Source organism: Convolutriloba macropyga, chromosome 2 (assembly GCF_964194025.1).
Source record: "Convolutriloba macropyga chromosome 2, txConMacr16.3, whole genome shotgun sequence".
Lineage (NCBI taxonomy): Eukaryota > Metazoa > Xenacoelomorpha > Acoela > Convolutidae > Convolutriloba > Convolutriloba macropyga.
The window spans coordinates 35391691-35407974 of NC_134469.1; the positions used below are offsets into that span (position 1 = coordinate 35391691).

General features: G+C 41.9%; 1 protein-coding gene across 1 annotated transcript; it reads left to right on the forward strand.

The window, feature by feature from the left end:
• Nucleotides 1-10075: 10075 nt before the first annotated feature.
• Nucleotides 10076-15852, forward strand: LOC142334887 (uncharacterized). Its single transcript, XM_075383213.1, has 4 exons — nt 10076-10231; nt 11740-11762; nt 12053-12201; nt 14843-15852. The coding sequence occupies exons 1-4, from the start codon at nt 10076-10078 to the stop codon at nt 15850-15852; spliced, it is 1338 nt and encodes a 445-aa protein (XP_075239328.1).
• Nucleotides 15853-16284: the final 432 nt, after the last annotated feature.

The following is a 16284-nucleotide window of genomic DNA, read 5'->3' on the forward strand; positions in this document are numbered from 1 at the left end:
GAGGCAACTACATTTTAAGCAATGAGACCTTGCAGCAACTTGACCCCTATTATACCCCATCTGAAAATTTTTTGGCTGCTGCTAACACACAGGCGTTGTACCAGGCGCACCTACGGGCGCAAATGAATCAAACAGGCCAACAAGGCACGGCGCTTCCGAGCATAACTAACCAAGGAACCACAGATAGTCACCCGCCTTCTATACACGCCCCAGTTGCTTCTCCACCATCCATTCAAGAGCCCGTTCGACCACAAATAAATCAAAATAATTCGTCCGATTTTCTTCCACACGCACAACTTCAAATTTCAGAATCTAGGGGACCTGAAACATCAAGTCTGCCCAAGAACAATTGGGCCCAGCGTATATGCTACCGACATCAAATTGATTTTGTTCCCCGAGCACCGAACGCCACTCTTTTTCCTTTTCCGACGACAAATCATCCAGCCCCCGCAATAAAGCGCCCCACCAAGTCCAAACACTCAACAGCACAACTCCGAACCCGCTCATCTTATTGACCTTCCATTTCCGAGCCAAGTTTTCGCATCTGACCTCACTGCTCCCATCCCACAAGCTCCTTTGGTTAACCAGCCTCTCGTCAACAACACTTTTTGGAATAACAAAAACCGAGTACACAAAGTTGTACGTCCCATTGCTCCTCATGTCCCAAATTTTCCCAATATCCCTCTTGGCCGACACTTTGTGCCGATAATGAGTCATTGGCGTTTTCCACAGCACAGACCGTCAATAGTCAACCAAGACACTACCACCGTGAATAGTGTGCCTCCAAATGTACAGCCACATATCGTACCCTCAAGCACTAATGTTCCACTACGAATTTATCAGAATTCACTCCTTTTGATTGATAGGCAATCATCATAAGGCGCACAACAGGAAAACCCGATCGCAGCTACTAGGAGTGTTGTACCTGGTCTAGACACTCCGGTTTTTCACCCAACATACCCTTATGTTGGGCCCACCCCTTTGAGTTGGAGTGATCCGCAGGTGTCTGCAACTGCACATCCGACACCGAACAACGCGTCATTGATTAGGGAATTGGCTGATGCAATCTCCAGCAAGAAAAAGGACCCCTCGCCCGAATGGAAACTTGCTCAGTATAATGGCGATCCATTACAATGGCACGAGTGGTATGGTCAATTCAAAAGCGCGATTGACTTGCAGTCGCTCACTGATGACGTTAAATTGACGTACCTCAAAACGCTCGTCACCGGTAAAGCAAAGATTGCAATAGCCGAATTTGCTTACTGTGGTCTAATGTACAAAGATGCACTAAGGACTTTAGAACGTAAATTTGGCCAGCCACAGGCAGTCGTAAGTGCACACTTGGATAAACTAAGAAATTTTCCACCTCTTAAAATGCACAATAGTGATAACATCTTTAACTATTCTGCACTCATATCCAGCCTCGTTGGGGTTTTCAAGTCACTATCATATGATGCTGACTTGAAGAGCACTTCCCTATCTAACCAAGCGGTACAGAAGTTACCAACCAACATGAAAGAGTCATGGTCAATCCTTACGGTTAAAAAGCACTGGGTTAAACCTACCTTCCTTGACTTTAACAAATGGCTTGAAGAAAAGGCTGAGGCCCATGATCCTATGAAACAAAGCGCAACCAAGTCGAGGCCTGAAGATATCAGCACTTCAGTAACCAAGACCAAAAGAGCCTCAAAAGTGTTTGCATCAAATTCACAACAAAGGGAAACAAAGAAGCAAATGCCATCTTCCTCCACAAACTCTTAATCTTGCTGAATTGTATGCCAAGGTAACCACCGGCTATGGGAGTGTCGAGTTTTCAAGGAAAAGACTCCAACCCAGAGAGCTAAGTTGGTGGCGGATAACAAACTTTGCATTTCGTGCTTACGGGACAAGCACACGTTCCCCCAGTGCCCTCATCCAAGAAAGTGCCAAGCAGAAGGGTGTAATAGTTCGCATAACACACTATTGCACGGAGCAGATAGAGTGTTTCCAACAAAACAGTCAACAAATTCCAATATCATTCAGCCTTCTGGCAACACAGGTCAATGTAAAGCAACCACTAGTCAAGAGCCCTCTAATAAGACCACAACAATGTCATCTGTTACTGATGTTATGGGGCTCCATCAGATAACGGAATTGCAGTTGGTCAATTCTTCCGGTGTAGATACCAAGGCTTTAGTTTTGTGTGATACCGCCTGTAGTAACTCTTGGGTGGCCGGTAGTCTCGCAGATATACTCGGTTTGCACGGTAAAGCACTAAAGCTAACTGTCAAGGGTATAAATACCGAAGAAGTAGTTTATACTAGGGTTGATGAATTTACTGCGAACCCAAGAGAACATCAGGATTTTGAACCATTTACCATCAACCCTTTCGTTAAAGAGAGTCGGAATGTCGGCTCTGATGTAATTATTGTACAGGCCCTGCAAGAGACTTACGCACACTTAGTATTCCTTGATCCCGTGACATATTCTTATAAAGACATTGAGATGATACTCGGACAAGATGTCTATCAAGCCATCCGCCCATTAGAATACTTTTCCGCCGATGAGAAGCGTTCACCCGTTGCCGTACGCTTACCCATAGATTGGGTCTTAAGCGGTCCGTTACCATCAAGTTATTGTTTAACCTCAACGTGCTTTAAAGTGAATATCGAACATGACAATGAGTTAGCAAGTCAAGTAAAGTCATGGTACGACGTTAAATCATTTGGGGCAAACAAGCAGGTCGACTCAAGATCTGCAGCAGACGCAAGGGCTCACGAAATCCTTGAGAGTACCACCATACACATTGGCCTGAGATACAATGTCGGAATGCTGTGGGCAGCAGACAACACCAAGCTTTACAAAAACACCGGGCAGCAGACAACACCAAATAATTACTTCTCCTCCCTTGTGCAACTAAAATCTCTCGAAAAACGATCGGCCAAGGATGAAGACCTTAGAGAGAAGTATACTAGTACCATCAAGGAAGACCCAAATAAGGGGTTTGTAATTGAGCTTCCAGACGCTCACAAGGTTGAGAGCCGGTCCGATAAAGAGTGGTACCTACCCCACCATCCGTTTGTAAACCAGAACAAACCGGGTAAAGTGCGTAGGGCGCTCAATGGAGCAGCAAAGTTTCATGGTGCTTCACTGAATAAATCTTTGCTCACTGCACCTGATCTGCTCGAAAACCTTATTTACGTACTTCTTTGCTTCCGACAACATCCATATGCCGTCTCTGTCGACATCGAGGGAATGTTTCTATAGGTCGGTGTTTTACCATCAGATCAACCATCACTTCGCTTTCTGTGGCGGGAGGAACCCACAACTAACGTTGTAGTGTATCAATATACGCGCCATATATTCGGGGCTAAAGACTCGCCCACCTGCGTCAACTATGCATTACAACGCACTGCGAAAGACAATGCCAAGTTTTATCCCGAAGCTGCAAAAGCCATCCTTGAAATCTTTTACATGGACGATTACCTTGACTCAGTGGAGTCTCCTGAGAAAACCATCTATAGATCGAAAGAATTGGTACATCTTCTCCATCTTGGTGGGTTCAAGCTTACAAAGTTTGTAAGCAGTGTGCCAAATCTGGCTAATCGGATTGATGGTTCTCCTCAATTTACTGAGCCCAAGGTTATTGTCTCATGCCGGCAGGATTCATCGCACGTGCTTGGGTTAAAGTGGGACCACACTAATGACACTTTAGTCCTAAATCTTGTCTCGAAAGTCTTTGATCCTATTGGTCTTCTCGCATCGTTTACTGTCGGTGCGCGACTGCTCTTAAAGGACATCTGGCGTGCCACAGGACAACAATGGGATGACGAGGTTCCACAGGACACGGTTTAAAGATTTTTGGTTTGGAGTGCGGACTTACCAAAGCTTGAAAACATCAAAATTACCCGAAGTTATATATTCCCCGAGTTGCCTATGTTCGGTGACAGTTCCCAGGATATTTTCAGTGCGGTCGCATTCTTGCGAGCCCGAGTAAAAACTACCACGGGCGAAGAAAAAACAGAGCTTGCAATTGTTTTGGGGAAAGGGCGCGTGGCGCCAACGAAAGTAATGACTGTCCAAAAAACCTCAAACTACAAGCAGTTCTACTTGCGGCTCGGCTGAAAAGGGAAATTACACAATACACAAGCACTTACTGTAACTGTTAACCAAATATTCATGTGGACAGACAGCAGGACCGTTCTCCAATGGATTAACTCTAATGAATAGCAACCAATCTTTGTTGCAAACCGTGTTTGCTGGGAGTATACCAGCGTTGACCAATGGAACCACGTCGCAACTAAGGATAATCCAGCTGACGCTGGCACGCGTGGAATGTCCGCTGAGATTTTGCATCTAAGCAGTTGGTTCAAAGGTCCACATTTCCTAATCAATTCACGTTTCCCATTTGTACCGAACAAAGACGTCATTAAAAACATCAAACTTGGCGTCAACCAAGCAGTCACTATAGGGGACACTGTATCGCTGACTACATCTGTCAAAAAAACATAACTCGCGTTCCTTCAATATTTCTGTTTGATAAGTTTAGTTCTTATCAAAAGTACCTAGGCATTGCCGCATACAATCTCCGGCTTTTGCCAAAACATGCCGGCTACCGTAACCTCGATGGTAGCATTACTGAACCTACTGAGCTTGATGAAGCCGAGCGTCATCTACAGTACTTGGTGCAAGGATAGTCTTTTGAAACCGAAAGAAAAGATCTTCTTGACAATAAATCTGTTAAACCGAGTAGCCGAATTGCTCCACAATCACCGTTCCTTAGTCCAAATGGACTAATCCGTTCCTCGGGCCGCATCAAGCGGTTAATGGAAGTTGGCTTTAATGTAAAGTTTCCAATCATCTTAGATGCACGTCATCCGTTTGTAAAATTTTTCCTCAAACACATCCACGAAAAGCATTATCATCAAGGCGTTGAATACCTAAGATCAATTGTGCAGAAACACTATACAGTACTGAAACTAAGATGATATTTGCGTTCCATCAAAGCACACTGCCTAAGATGCCGAGAATTCCAAACAGAAACTATGCAACCAATCAAGTCTGACTTACCTAAAGAGAGGCTTGCTTACCAGTCTTACCCTTCACGAACACTGACTTTGACTAATTTGGGCCATTCTATGTTAACTGTCCGCCGTATTAAAGGTGAGCTTCCTCTACACCTGTCTCACTACTCGCGCTGTCCATGCCGAGATAGTTACATCCATGGACACTAGTTGTTGTGTTATGGGAGTTGAGCGGTTTGTGTCACTTAGGGGTACACCTGCTTAGATTTGGTCCGACAATGGCACTAACTTTATCGGAGCGGAGAAAGAACTCCGAGAAAGTGTTGAAAAGTGGAACGTTGTCAACATTGCAGCTGAGCTCGCTCACAAAGGTATAAAGTGGAGGTTCAATCCACCCAGCGCGCCTCATCTAGGTGGTATCTGGGAGAGGTTTGTACGCAGCTTCAAGCGCGTGTTGTACACTATTCTTGGCACGCGTCGCCTCACGGATGAGGTACTGCATACTACCTTTTATCTCGTGGAGAATGCTCTCAATTCGGGTCCTTTAACACCCGTAAGCGCTGATCCGTGCAATTTGAAGGCTATAACGCCTAACCACTCTCTTAGGAGAATACTTTACCGGTTTTCCTTCTGTTGTCGGCAATAATGAGTTTGTCCATCGTAAACGTTGCGACCGAGCGCAGTCGTACGCTAATGCGATCTGGTCCCGTTAGATCAGAGTACGTACAGACGCTGAACTGACGCTCTAAGTGGCAGACGCCTGCCGAGCAACACCTTAAGACCGTTGACTTGGTTTGGATAGTTAAGGAAACCAACCCTAGGGGTTACTACTCAATCGCTCGGATTGTGCAACTCCGTTACGGTTCCGATAGCGTCGCGCGCTCTGCCGTTTTACGTACGTCAACCGGTTCACTCGTCCGTCCGCTTGTAAAACTTGAACCAGTTTTCCCAACATCTTCTACCGGGCCGGAGGAATTGACGAAGTAAATTATACAACGAATTTTAGCCAATCAGAATCGAGTATTTCTAATCTTTAAAATAAGATTTAAATACGTTCTAATATACGTAGAAAGTTGCGAAAAAGTTCATTTAACCTAATTTTAAATAAATATAACCACTATATGTTGCAATTAAGCTGGTTTTCAGCTTAATATTTTTAGGTTTTATAGACAATTGCCGATTGAATACGAACGGATTTGACGTCAATGACATCAGACGAAAAAACCTGTTAAATGAGCATCAAAAAAACCTTGCCGTTTAAGTTTCACTTGTTGTCTTGATTTTATAATGCTTACACGTTGTTATGCTTTGTACGTAATCTTACACATGATGAATTGAATCCTCGAACTACTGTCTTATCAGAGTTTATATAGTACCGCTCCCAGTTACGAACACTTTAGCCTAATTTTTTGATAAACTTATCAGATAGAAAGGTCAATGGAGTCCCGGACCTGTGTGTCATAACAACACAGTACTGAATCATGCTATCTCAATTCTGGCATTTACACTGCCCAGTTATCTGATCATGGCATAATATACACTGTTCATCATGATATTTTTATCGTTTACACTGCCGAATTTCTGAACATGCTGTTATTTCACAATTCAGATATTCTGCACATCATGAAATTTATAGGCTGAATTTACAATGCGCAGAATTGAGTAGAATTTTAGGCTGAACTTACAATTGGCAGAATGAGTTGTTTACCAGAACTGGAACCCGTCTGCTTTATTTGAGTATGTTGGTGGATTCAAAGCGGATTCAAAGCCATTGAATACTTATTTTACCCCGCGACAATTTCTAGACTAGTTCTGAACTTAATATGTAAAACAATAGTCCGACAAAACTATATTAGATATCATACTAGATAAAACTATTTTCTTGAACCAGTTTTCCCAACATCTTCTACCGGGCCGGAGGATATGACGAAGTAAATAATACAACGAATTTTAGCCAATCAGAATCGAGTATTTCTAATCTTTAAAATAAGATTTAATTACGTTCTAATATACGTAGAAAGTTGCGAAAAAGTTCATTTAACCTAATTTTAAATAAATATAACCACTATATGTTGCAATTAAGCTGGTTTTCAGCTTAGTATTTTTTAGGTTTTCTAGACAATTGCCGATAGTGCGTTTTACAGCTAATACGTTGCTTATTATAGCCATTGAATGAATTCACAATCAAACTACAGTTCTTTACTGAGTTTATATTTTTAATCAACTAAGATCTGTTGAGGTCAGCATTAGCCACTGTGCAATTGTAATTAAATAAAAAAACAATAATTCTGGAAAAATAATTTTTCTTTATATATGTTTTGAAGATTAAAATTAGACGTAAAAAATAATCGGACAAGAGTAAAATCCACTTACGTCTTCAACTTTTGTCTGAAACTTCACTCCTCTAGATTTGCTCTTTTCTGTCGATGTGCCCTGACGTCCCGGGCCGAAGATTTTGCCGAAAAATAACGGGGTAAAGAGTGTAAATAGTGTAAAAATGATCAACGCAAAACATGTAAGATCTACGCTAAATTCAAGGCAAAATATGTAAGATCTACGCTAAAATTCAACGCAAAATTATGTAAGATTGGCGTTGAATGCGTTGATTTTATGTAAGATCTACGCTCAAGCGTTGATCATACATCAATTCAACGCTAATCTTACATAATTTTTCGTTTTTTAACTTTGACACCTGGCTGGATTTCCTCTGGCATTTACTTCTACACAAAACCAAAAAGTGCATTTTCAGGGTTACAACAAATTTCTGTATTTTTTTTCTAAGGAGCCTGGATAAGATTTAAGATTTACAACCGTTCAGAAGAAGGAAATAAGTGGACAAAACAGAGTAATTGTAGTGTATTTCCAATAGTGTAATTTCTTCAAAATTGCGGTGTTTTTCTAAGAGTGTAATCGCTTCAAATTTACACTTTTCACTTTTTTCTCCACTAAAAATCGGACAAAAAAGTGTAATCAAAAGTAATTTTTAAGAGTGTAAAAAGAGTGGATTAAAGAGTGTAAAGAGTGTAAGAGTGTAATTTTTACAAAATTACACTCTTACACTCTTTTCCCTGCTGTTTAAGTGTGCAAAGGGCTTTACACCCTTAATCTCGCTTAATAACGGTGGACTAGGGGTGAACACCTCGGCCCGGGGTTGCTTTAGGGTCACTATTGTTGGACCAATTCGCTAACACTTTGTCCCAATTCCAGGGGTGATTCAAACGCAGGGCGGCAAAAGCTGCGGATGACTGCCCGCCGCTCAGAAGTAACACCAGTGGGTCCAGAATGAACTGCGATTGGGGCCTAATGAACAGCAATGGTTGAAGGCCCAGGAGTAGCAACCACTGAGGGTTCAGCTGCAGCAGCAAATGTCTCATTGAGGATGACTCAGCAGGAATCATAGCGCGCTTTTCCCGGATCGAATGTCCTCCCTAAAATCCTCCCATTTTGATGAAAGAGTGGGGGGATAATTTGTCTATGGGGGGTAAATTGATGTAAGAGTGTGGGGTTAATTTGTTCAGAGGGGGTAAACTGATGTAATAGTTGGGCTGCAATGGGCTGCAATGGGAGGACTTTTCAGGAATTAACCCCCCTGACTGAAATTGCCATGTAAGAGTGGGCTGCAATGGGCTGCAATGGGAGGACTTTTCAGGAATTACCCCCCTGACTGAAATTGCCATGTAAGAGTGGGCTGCAATGGGCTGCAATGGGAGGACTTTTCAGCAATAACCCCCCTGACTGAAATTGCCATGTAGGAGTGGTCTGCGACGGGCTGCAATGGGAGGACTTTTCAGGAATTACCCCACCCATGACAGAAATTTACATGTAAGAGTGGGCTGCAATGGGCTGCAATGGGAGGACTTATCAGGAATTTCCCCTCTCCCCCTGATTGAAATTCAGAGGGGGTAAAATGATGTAAGAGTTGGGCTGTCAAGGGGGTTAAAACGGTGTAAGAGTGAGGGGATAATTTGTTCAGAGGGGGTAAAATGATGCAAGAGTCGGGCTGCCAAGGGGGGTAAAATAGTGTAAGAGTGAGGGGGTAATTTGTGCTTTAGGGTCACTATTGTTGGACCAATTCGCTACCACTTTGTCCCATTTCCAGGGCTGATTCAAACCCAGGGCGGCAAAAGCTGCGGATGACTGCCCGCCGCTCAGAAGTAACACCAGTGGGTCCAGAATGAACTGCGATTGGGGCCTAATGAACAGCAATGGTTGAAGGCCCAGGAGTAGCAACCACTGAGGGTTCAGCTGCAGCAGCAAATGTCTCATTGAGGATGACTCAACAGGAATCATAGCGCGTTTTTTCATGATCTTTCGAAACCCTTCTTCAATTTTAAGATCTTCGTGGAAGATGATTTTGTTGGTAAACTCTCGGATACTGTGTTACCCTGTATACAATTCTTAACCTTGTCAAATTTTGGGTCAATCTGCTCCAAACAAATCTTCGCCGATCAACGCAATTTCTTTGTTCAAGTCCAACCGCATTCGAAGGAGCGCCCTTTGTCCAGTGGAAGGATTACTAGCAGTATTCATCCAACAGCTTCTGGTCTATGGCGCCAAAGTTCTGGACTTCTAAATTCTCATGCGTACTCTCATGTGTACACAAGAGTGTATTGCCACTGACCTTCTATAACATTCAACAAATCAGTCAACAAAACTGTTCTCAATAAAATTGAATTTATTTTTAAATATTTTCCTAGCTATCAGATAGGTGAACAATGACTTAATTGCAAAGAACATAATTAAGAATTTCAGGAAACTTAAATTAAGCTTCGAAAACTTCAAATTACGTTTGTTTGGGAGGGATTTATAGTACTCTACTAACGCACAAGGTTTCTTGACTTCTTTAGATTGTCTGTTTGACATAGTTCTGAAATTAAATATACGGAATGAAATCAATTCCCAGCAGTATAATTTATTAGAAGACATTCATGTTTTTGAAATCTGAAATGAAATTTTTAAAAATGTAGAAAACTTAATTGAAATTAATTGAAATAAGCATCTCTCTAGTTTTCAGAACCACTTGGAAGCATTTTAGGGGAGCCCGGAGAATCATAAATTGTGATTGGAGAGCTATGGAAATAGCAACATTCGCAGGCGGTCGAGACTCTAGGGACGCAATGTTATCTGCAAACAAGCTGTCAGAACTGGACTACTTGGTGCTGGACGACGCAGTACCAGATCTGAGATCTTCAAGAGAAACAGCGCAAACCTCTGACATTTCGCTCCAGGTGAGAGTTTGTAGTTTTTTCCTGCTTTTTGCATGCTAAAACAAATTAAAATGTTAAACCATATCTAATGTTCAAACATAACCGTGAATTATTATAAAAATCCCCCAGCAACTTTTCAGCTTCACATGCCTTTGCAATTTACAATTATAGTAGTTGAGATGAGAATGTTTAAGCTAATACTAAATGTGTGGGCAAGTCTTTTCGAAAAGGTTTAAGGAACCCAATATAAAAAATTACATAATTGAAGAGGTTCCATTGCGGTCTTGCATCTTTCATGCCCAGATTTTTTTGAAACAGCATCTTCGATTCCATCAACATTAACGCACAGCTAATTTTCTTTGAATTCATCGCATCGCAAACTGTCAACGCCAGCCTCCAGTTGTGGGTCGGATAGGGTTGCGCACAATTTTTGTCAGCCGCCCTCTCTCCGACGAATTTTCGTAACGCCTAAGCTGTGAAAAACAGTTCATGAATGTGATACGCTTTTGCTAATATCTCAAATAAAATTAAAAAACGAAGCGTGAAAATTACGCTTAAAGACTTATTTTGTTTTTTTTTCATAAATATCCCTCGCTTACCACCATGGTTCCGATGAATGAAGTTGACGCCAAAGGCCTTGAACAAAAATAGGGCAGCCAGCTGTCAATACGATGTCCAGCTTTTTGTTACCTTTTGGCAAGCGTAAGACATCTGCTGGTGTAATCCTAAAGAAGAGGTAACTAAAACAACATTGATGCCCAATTCATTAGAGAACATCTATGCACTATTATGGATATTTGACAAAAACAGACCTTCAATGGTTAAGAGAAGAAGTGACAGAACAACAGGAATCAAAGATAAGCAGTCGAAATTCAACACACAAAAACTAGAAAAACTGAGAACTGATTTCTTTAATTTAAACGCTTGTATCATTCATCATTAATTCAAATAAGCAAAATGATTTTTCTGAGTTTACTTAAGACGGTCAATGTGACATTCTGACGCCCAACGAAAAAGACGAAGGATCCAAAATTTCCTTCCCGAAGATTTTTTTTCTCGTAAAAAGGGTAGAGAAGGAAACTTTAGAAAAGACCCATCCCATCCCATCCAACACCCGGGAGAACACCCATTCCATCACGAGACGAGCTTCATAAATTTAACTGGGCTTTCTTATTTCATTATTACAATTTATCTTTCCCTGTTATTTTTTCGCCCGTTTGATTATTCGCCCCTTTCTTGCGACCTGAGAATTTTTCCCGGATATGACCAAAATTTACTGACAAAACTTCGATGTTTCAACAATATTACCTTCTTGCGTTTTCCGATAATTCCGACCGAGCGCTTTAATATCCGTTCCCGATTTTACGAAACGAGCGTAACACACACGAGCGCACCGAACACGTTTCAACAGCATTCTCTTTGTTTTATGTTCGGAAAAAAAAACGACCTTATTCTGAACTATATATTTTTTCCAAATGGAATGCAGAGTCGGCATTGGTAGGGTGTTCAGGTAGGTTTCGGTTTTTCAGGTAGCTTTCTCTGGTGGCATCAGGTAGGTTTCAGTGGTATCCAGTAGGTTATTGAATAGGTATCAGGTTGGTTGTCGGTAGGTCCAGGTAGGTATTTGGTAGATTTTAGGTATTCAGCTAGTTTTTTTTCAGGTAGTTTTCAATTTGGTCTCTGGTTAGGTTTCAGGTAGGCACCTAGTAGGTTTTTAGGTAATCAGGTAGGTTTTCCAGGTAGGTTTTGCAGGTTCTAACAGACTTGCTGACAACGTTTCGTAGCGCTTCGAAGAAAGAAACTGTCTTTGTTAGACCGGTGAAATTTACTGGTTTTTACTAGAACTGGAAAATCCACAGGAAGTAGCAACCAAACAATGATCTCCTCAAATTCGCAGACACAATACTCAGACGACAACACCGAAAGTCACGAGCTGGTCACTGAAGATCCCCATTTAAAATGTCTGACCAACTTAAAGTTGATGTACGAAAGTGAGATCGAGTCGTGCATCTAATTTATTACATCCGGCATTGGCTGTGGCGAGGACTCAGAAACAGTCGAAATCATCCGATGCAGAAACTCTATGCTCTCATATGAGCAAACTCAAATTCAAGAAACGGAAGACTACTTCCGCATACCAAAAATACAAAAGGAACTTGTGTCCGCACCACAAAGCAACTAAACAAATAACATCCCGAGGGTGACCTTTGACAACAGCAGTTATCAAACTCATACTGACGCATCCCTAACGGCCAACATTTTCTCAGCACCCGCTGAATACAGTTCTTACAGTGATTCCTTTCCTAACAATGCTGCACCCCGTAGCTTAATGGGAGATTCAATCACAATTTTGCCGCCGGCAAATTTGTCGCAAGAGCTCACCACCAGATCTGCTGACGTATCAGGCACAAGAACCATCAACAATGCCTTGTCTGGAGTTACCTTTGCTGGCTTCAATTCCACTTCCGCAAAAATCGACGGCGCATTTCCTTCATTCCATGTTTCTCACCAGGCGGCCCAAACTTCTTCTTTGAATCCGCCAATCAGAACTTTGCAACCATCCTTTACACTTCCAACAGTTGGTATTGTGCCACAGACTCCTACCTCAATGTCTTCTTGTTTTCAGAAATCGGTTCCGAAGCTACAGGAAACAAAGTTTGATGGATATTCATTAGGTTGGTTGAAGTGGTTCAGTGTGTTTCAAGCAACAATTGATCGTTTTCCAATGCCTCTGCAGAAAAAATGATTCATCTGCAATCGCTTATGATTGGAGAAGAAAAAGCACTGGTTGACGGCTATGGCTGCAGTGGCAGTCTGTACGCACCCGCATTAGCACGTCTGGAAGAACATTTCCGTAATCCGAACAGGATTTTCAATGCCTTCCTCGAAAAACTGTCACATTTTAGATACCCCTAACCTGACAATCCCAGACAGTTATACGCAGTTCTCTGATTTCCGCTTAACCCTTGTGGACACATTTCAGCAACTTGGATTCAACCATGACATACATTTCACTACAAATGTCAATCAAGCCTTAAACAAGCTTCCAACATCAGTCCGCTTGGAATAAAATAAGCACGTTTTGGAAAGAAGTTTACTTCAACCATCTCTGAAAGAGCTTTCGGAATGGCTTCTAATCTATGCAAAGGCTTGCAGAGATCTACCCACTTCTTGTGCATCAGCTCAAACTCCACGCACTCATTCAAAGACCTCTAACAAACTTTGGAAGCAATCGAATCAGCAAAACCAATCCAATCGACCGTCCAACAGATCACAACAGGATCAACGCACAAACCCGTCAAATAGCTTTCAACCAAGCTCTGCGAAAGGTGTCGTTTGTCCAAACAACGGTAGCTGTTAGTATTTACACAAATTTTCTCATTTCCAAGATCTGTCTCCACTCGATAGACGAGAACACGTGAAAAAATTGAAACTAGGTTTCAACTGTTTTGGTAGTCACCATGTACAACAATGCACATCAAAAAATGTTTGTCGCTCTGCAGACTGCGGCAAAAAGCACCACACAATTCTCCATGAAAGCTTCAGTGCAAAAAATCAAGCAATACAACCCTCTTCAACAGTTAAATCGGTTCAACTGCATGGCACAGGTCAAGTTGCTTTCTTACCAGTTCAACTGTCTAACGGGGAGAAAACGTTTGAGACATATGCTTATCTCGACAACGGAAGTTGCCAGAGCCTCCTCCTCCAATCCGCAGCTCTGATTTTAGGTATTGATATGAACACTTTTGGCAAGATGCCTATTAGTGGCTACCACACAACAAAAGAAATAGATTTTTCTCCAGTGTCTTTAAAAAATAAACCTTATCAGTCTAATAAGACACCAATCCTTGTAAACGAAGTCTTGGCAGTACCCGATTTGAATATGAACTCTGTTAACACTAATGAGCTGAACAAGCTTTGCAAGAAATTTGAACATCTCAATCACATTTCATTCCCTAATGTTGATGAAAATAAAGTCTCAATAATCATCGGCATCGACAATCTGGAACTGATTACACTATTACACTAAGGTGATTAAAGGCCCAAAAAACACGCCCTGGGCTGTAGAAAATCCACATTTGGACATGAGGATGGACATTTGCAGATAAAACTAGCGTCACAGCAGACAAACAGAATCCAGTGTTCAAAGCACAAATCAACTCTCATCCTCATCTAGACAGTTAACTTTTCACAAAAGTACAACAGTGGATGAAAAATGAGAACTACGGTATAACTTCATCAAAAAGGGCTATGTCTAAAAAGGATGAAAAAGCTCTGCAATTCCTTGAGTCTACTACAAACTATTCTGATGGTCACTACGAAATAGGCCTTCTTTGGAAGGAAAACGCCAAGTTACCGAACAACAGATGGCTAGCAGAAAAACAGTTAAAGCAATTAAACAAAAAGCTCTCAACAAAACCAGATCTTCAAAGTAAGTACGAGGAGACGCTCCAGAAAGATCTTCAAAATGGTTATGTTGTCAAAGTTGATCCAGCTACAGACAAAGAAACAGCATGTTCTTATCTTCCCTATCATCCCGTTTCAAATGAAAACAAACCCGGAAAAATCGGGAGACACACCAATGCATCCAGTGTTTTTCAAGGTCAATCCTTGAGTTCAAACCTTTTGAAGGGATCCGATTTGTGAGTAATCTTGTGGGAGTCACATTAAGATTCCGCGAGCAACAATTGGCAATTTCAGCAGACATTGAGCAAATGTTTATGCAAATTAAAGTTGCTCCCTCTGATCGTGCGTTTCTTTGGTTTCTCTGGAATCACAATGGCAAAATCGAAGAGTATGAATACACACGTCATATCTTCGGCGCAACATCTTCTCCATGCATAGCGTCCTACGCTCTTCGTCGTTCAGCACGTGACAATCAGGACAAAATTCCTCAAGTGTTACACGTCATTGAGCGTAATGTCTACATGGATGACCTATATATCTCGACAGCAAACGTTGAAAGTGCTGTAAACGTTATGAGCAGCACCAAAGAGTGTCTTTCACTTGGTGGTTTCAACTTCACAAAGTGGAACTCTAATTCAGACGAGTTCTTGAAAAACGTCGCAAACGAAAATCTTTTGAAGCCTGATCCACCATCACCTCAACCTCAAAAAGTTTTGGGTTTACCGTGGAACGCGAGCACTGACGAGTACATCATTGACAAAAGGTTTTTCAAAAGGTTCCCCAATGATCAATTCACAACAGAGAGGAATTTTTTGAAGTTCGTCGCTTCAATTTTTGATCCCCTTGGCGTTATAGCCCCTGAAACAATCACAGTGAGGAAAATAATGCAAGCGGCTTGGAATAAAGGTTCACAATGGGACGCACCTCTGGACGTTCAGCAGTTTCCAGACTTTCTCCAATTCAAAAATGAACTTCCATCTTACCAGAATATCAGCATTCCACGTCCTCTCATCCGTAGAAACAGAAAAATTCAGTCAACAGCTCTTCACACGTTCACAGACGCTTCAGAGTATGCTCTATCAGCAGTGTCTAATCTAAGAACTGAGTACGTTGATAAAACAGTTGATGTGTTCATGATGGGTAAAGCCAGAGTAGCTCCGATCAAGAGGATGACTATTCCAAATCTGGAGTTGCAAGCGGCAGTGTATGGCGCGCAATTAGCTCAGTTTTTCTAAGAACATCAAGATTTGGAAATCGGAAATTACTTTTTCTGGTCCGATAGAACAACTGTACTCCATTGGTTGAGAACTCCCGAAATGCGGCATCGAATTTTTGTTGCCAATAGACTAGCAAAGGTTCTCGACGTCTCTTCATCTCTCAATTGGCGCTACATTGCTTCTTCTGATAATCCCGCTGATGACGGCTCAAGAGGCTATGAGGTTCGACAGATGAATGCAACTTCTCGTTGGTTGAGTGGACCATCATTTCTCCGCTCCGAAGAGAAAGAGTGGCCTTGTCAAGATCTCTTGAAGCATCATCCATTTGGATTCTCAATACAGCCACTGGAAGCCCCTAAACGGTCAACTGAGGGGTGTGTAAAAGATATTACACGTTTTAGCAACTGGAATCGGTTGATATGAGTGACTGCGTACTGCTTCTTTTTCCGC

Coding starts and splice junctions, on each gene's coding strand:
- LOC142334887 (XM_075383213.1), top strand. CDS start 10,076: ATGGAAATAGCAACATTCGCAGGCGGTCGAGACTCTAGGGACGCAATG. Junction 10,232..11,739: donor CCTCTGACATTTCGCTCCAG/GTGAGAGTTTGT, acceptor TCGGTTTTTCAG/GTAGCTTTCTCTGGTGGCAT. Junction 12,202..14,842: donor CTTAAAGTTGATGTACGAAA/GTGAGATCGAGT, acceptor AACCTTTTGAAG/GGATCCGATTTGTGAGTAAT.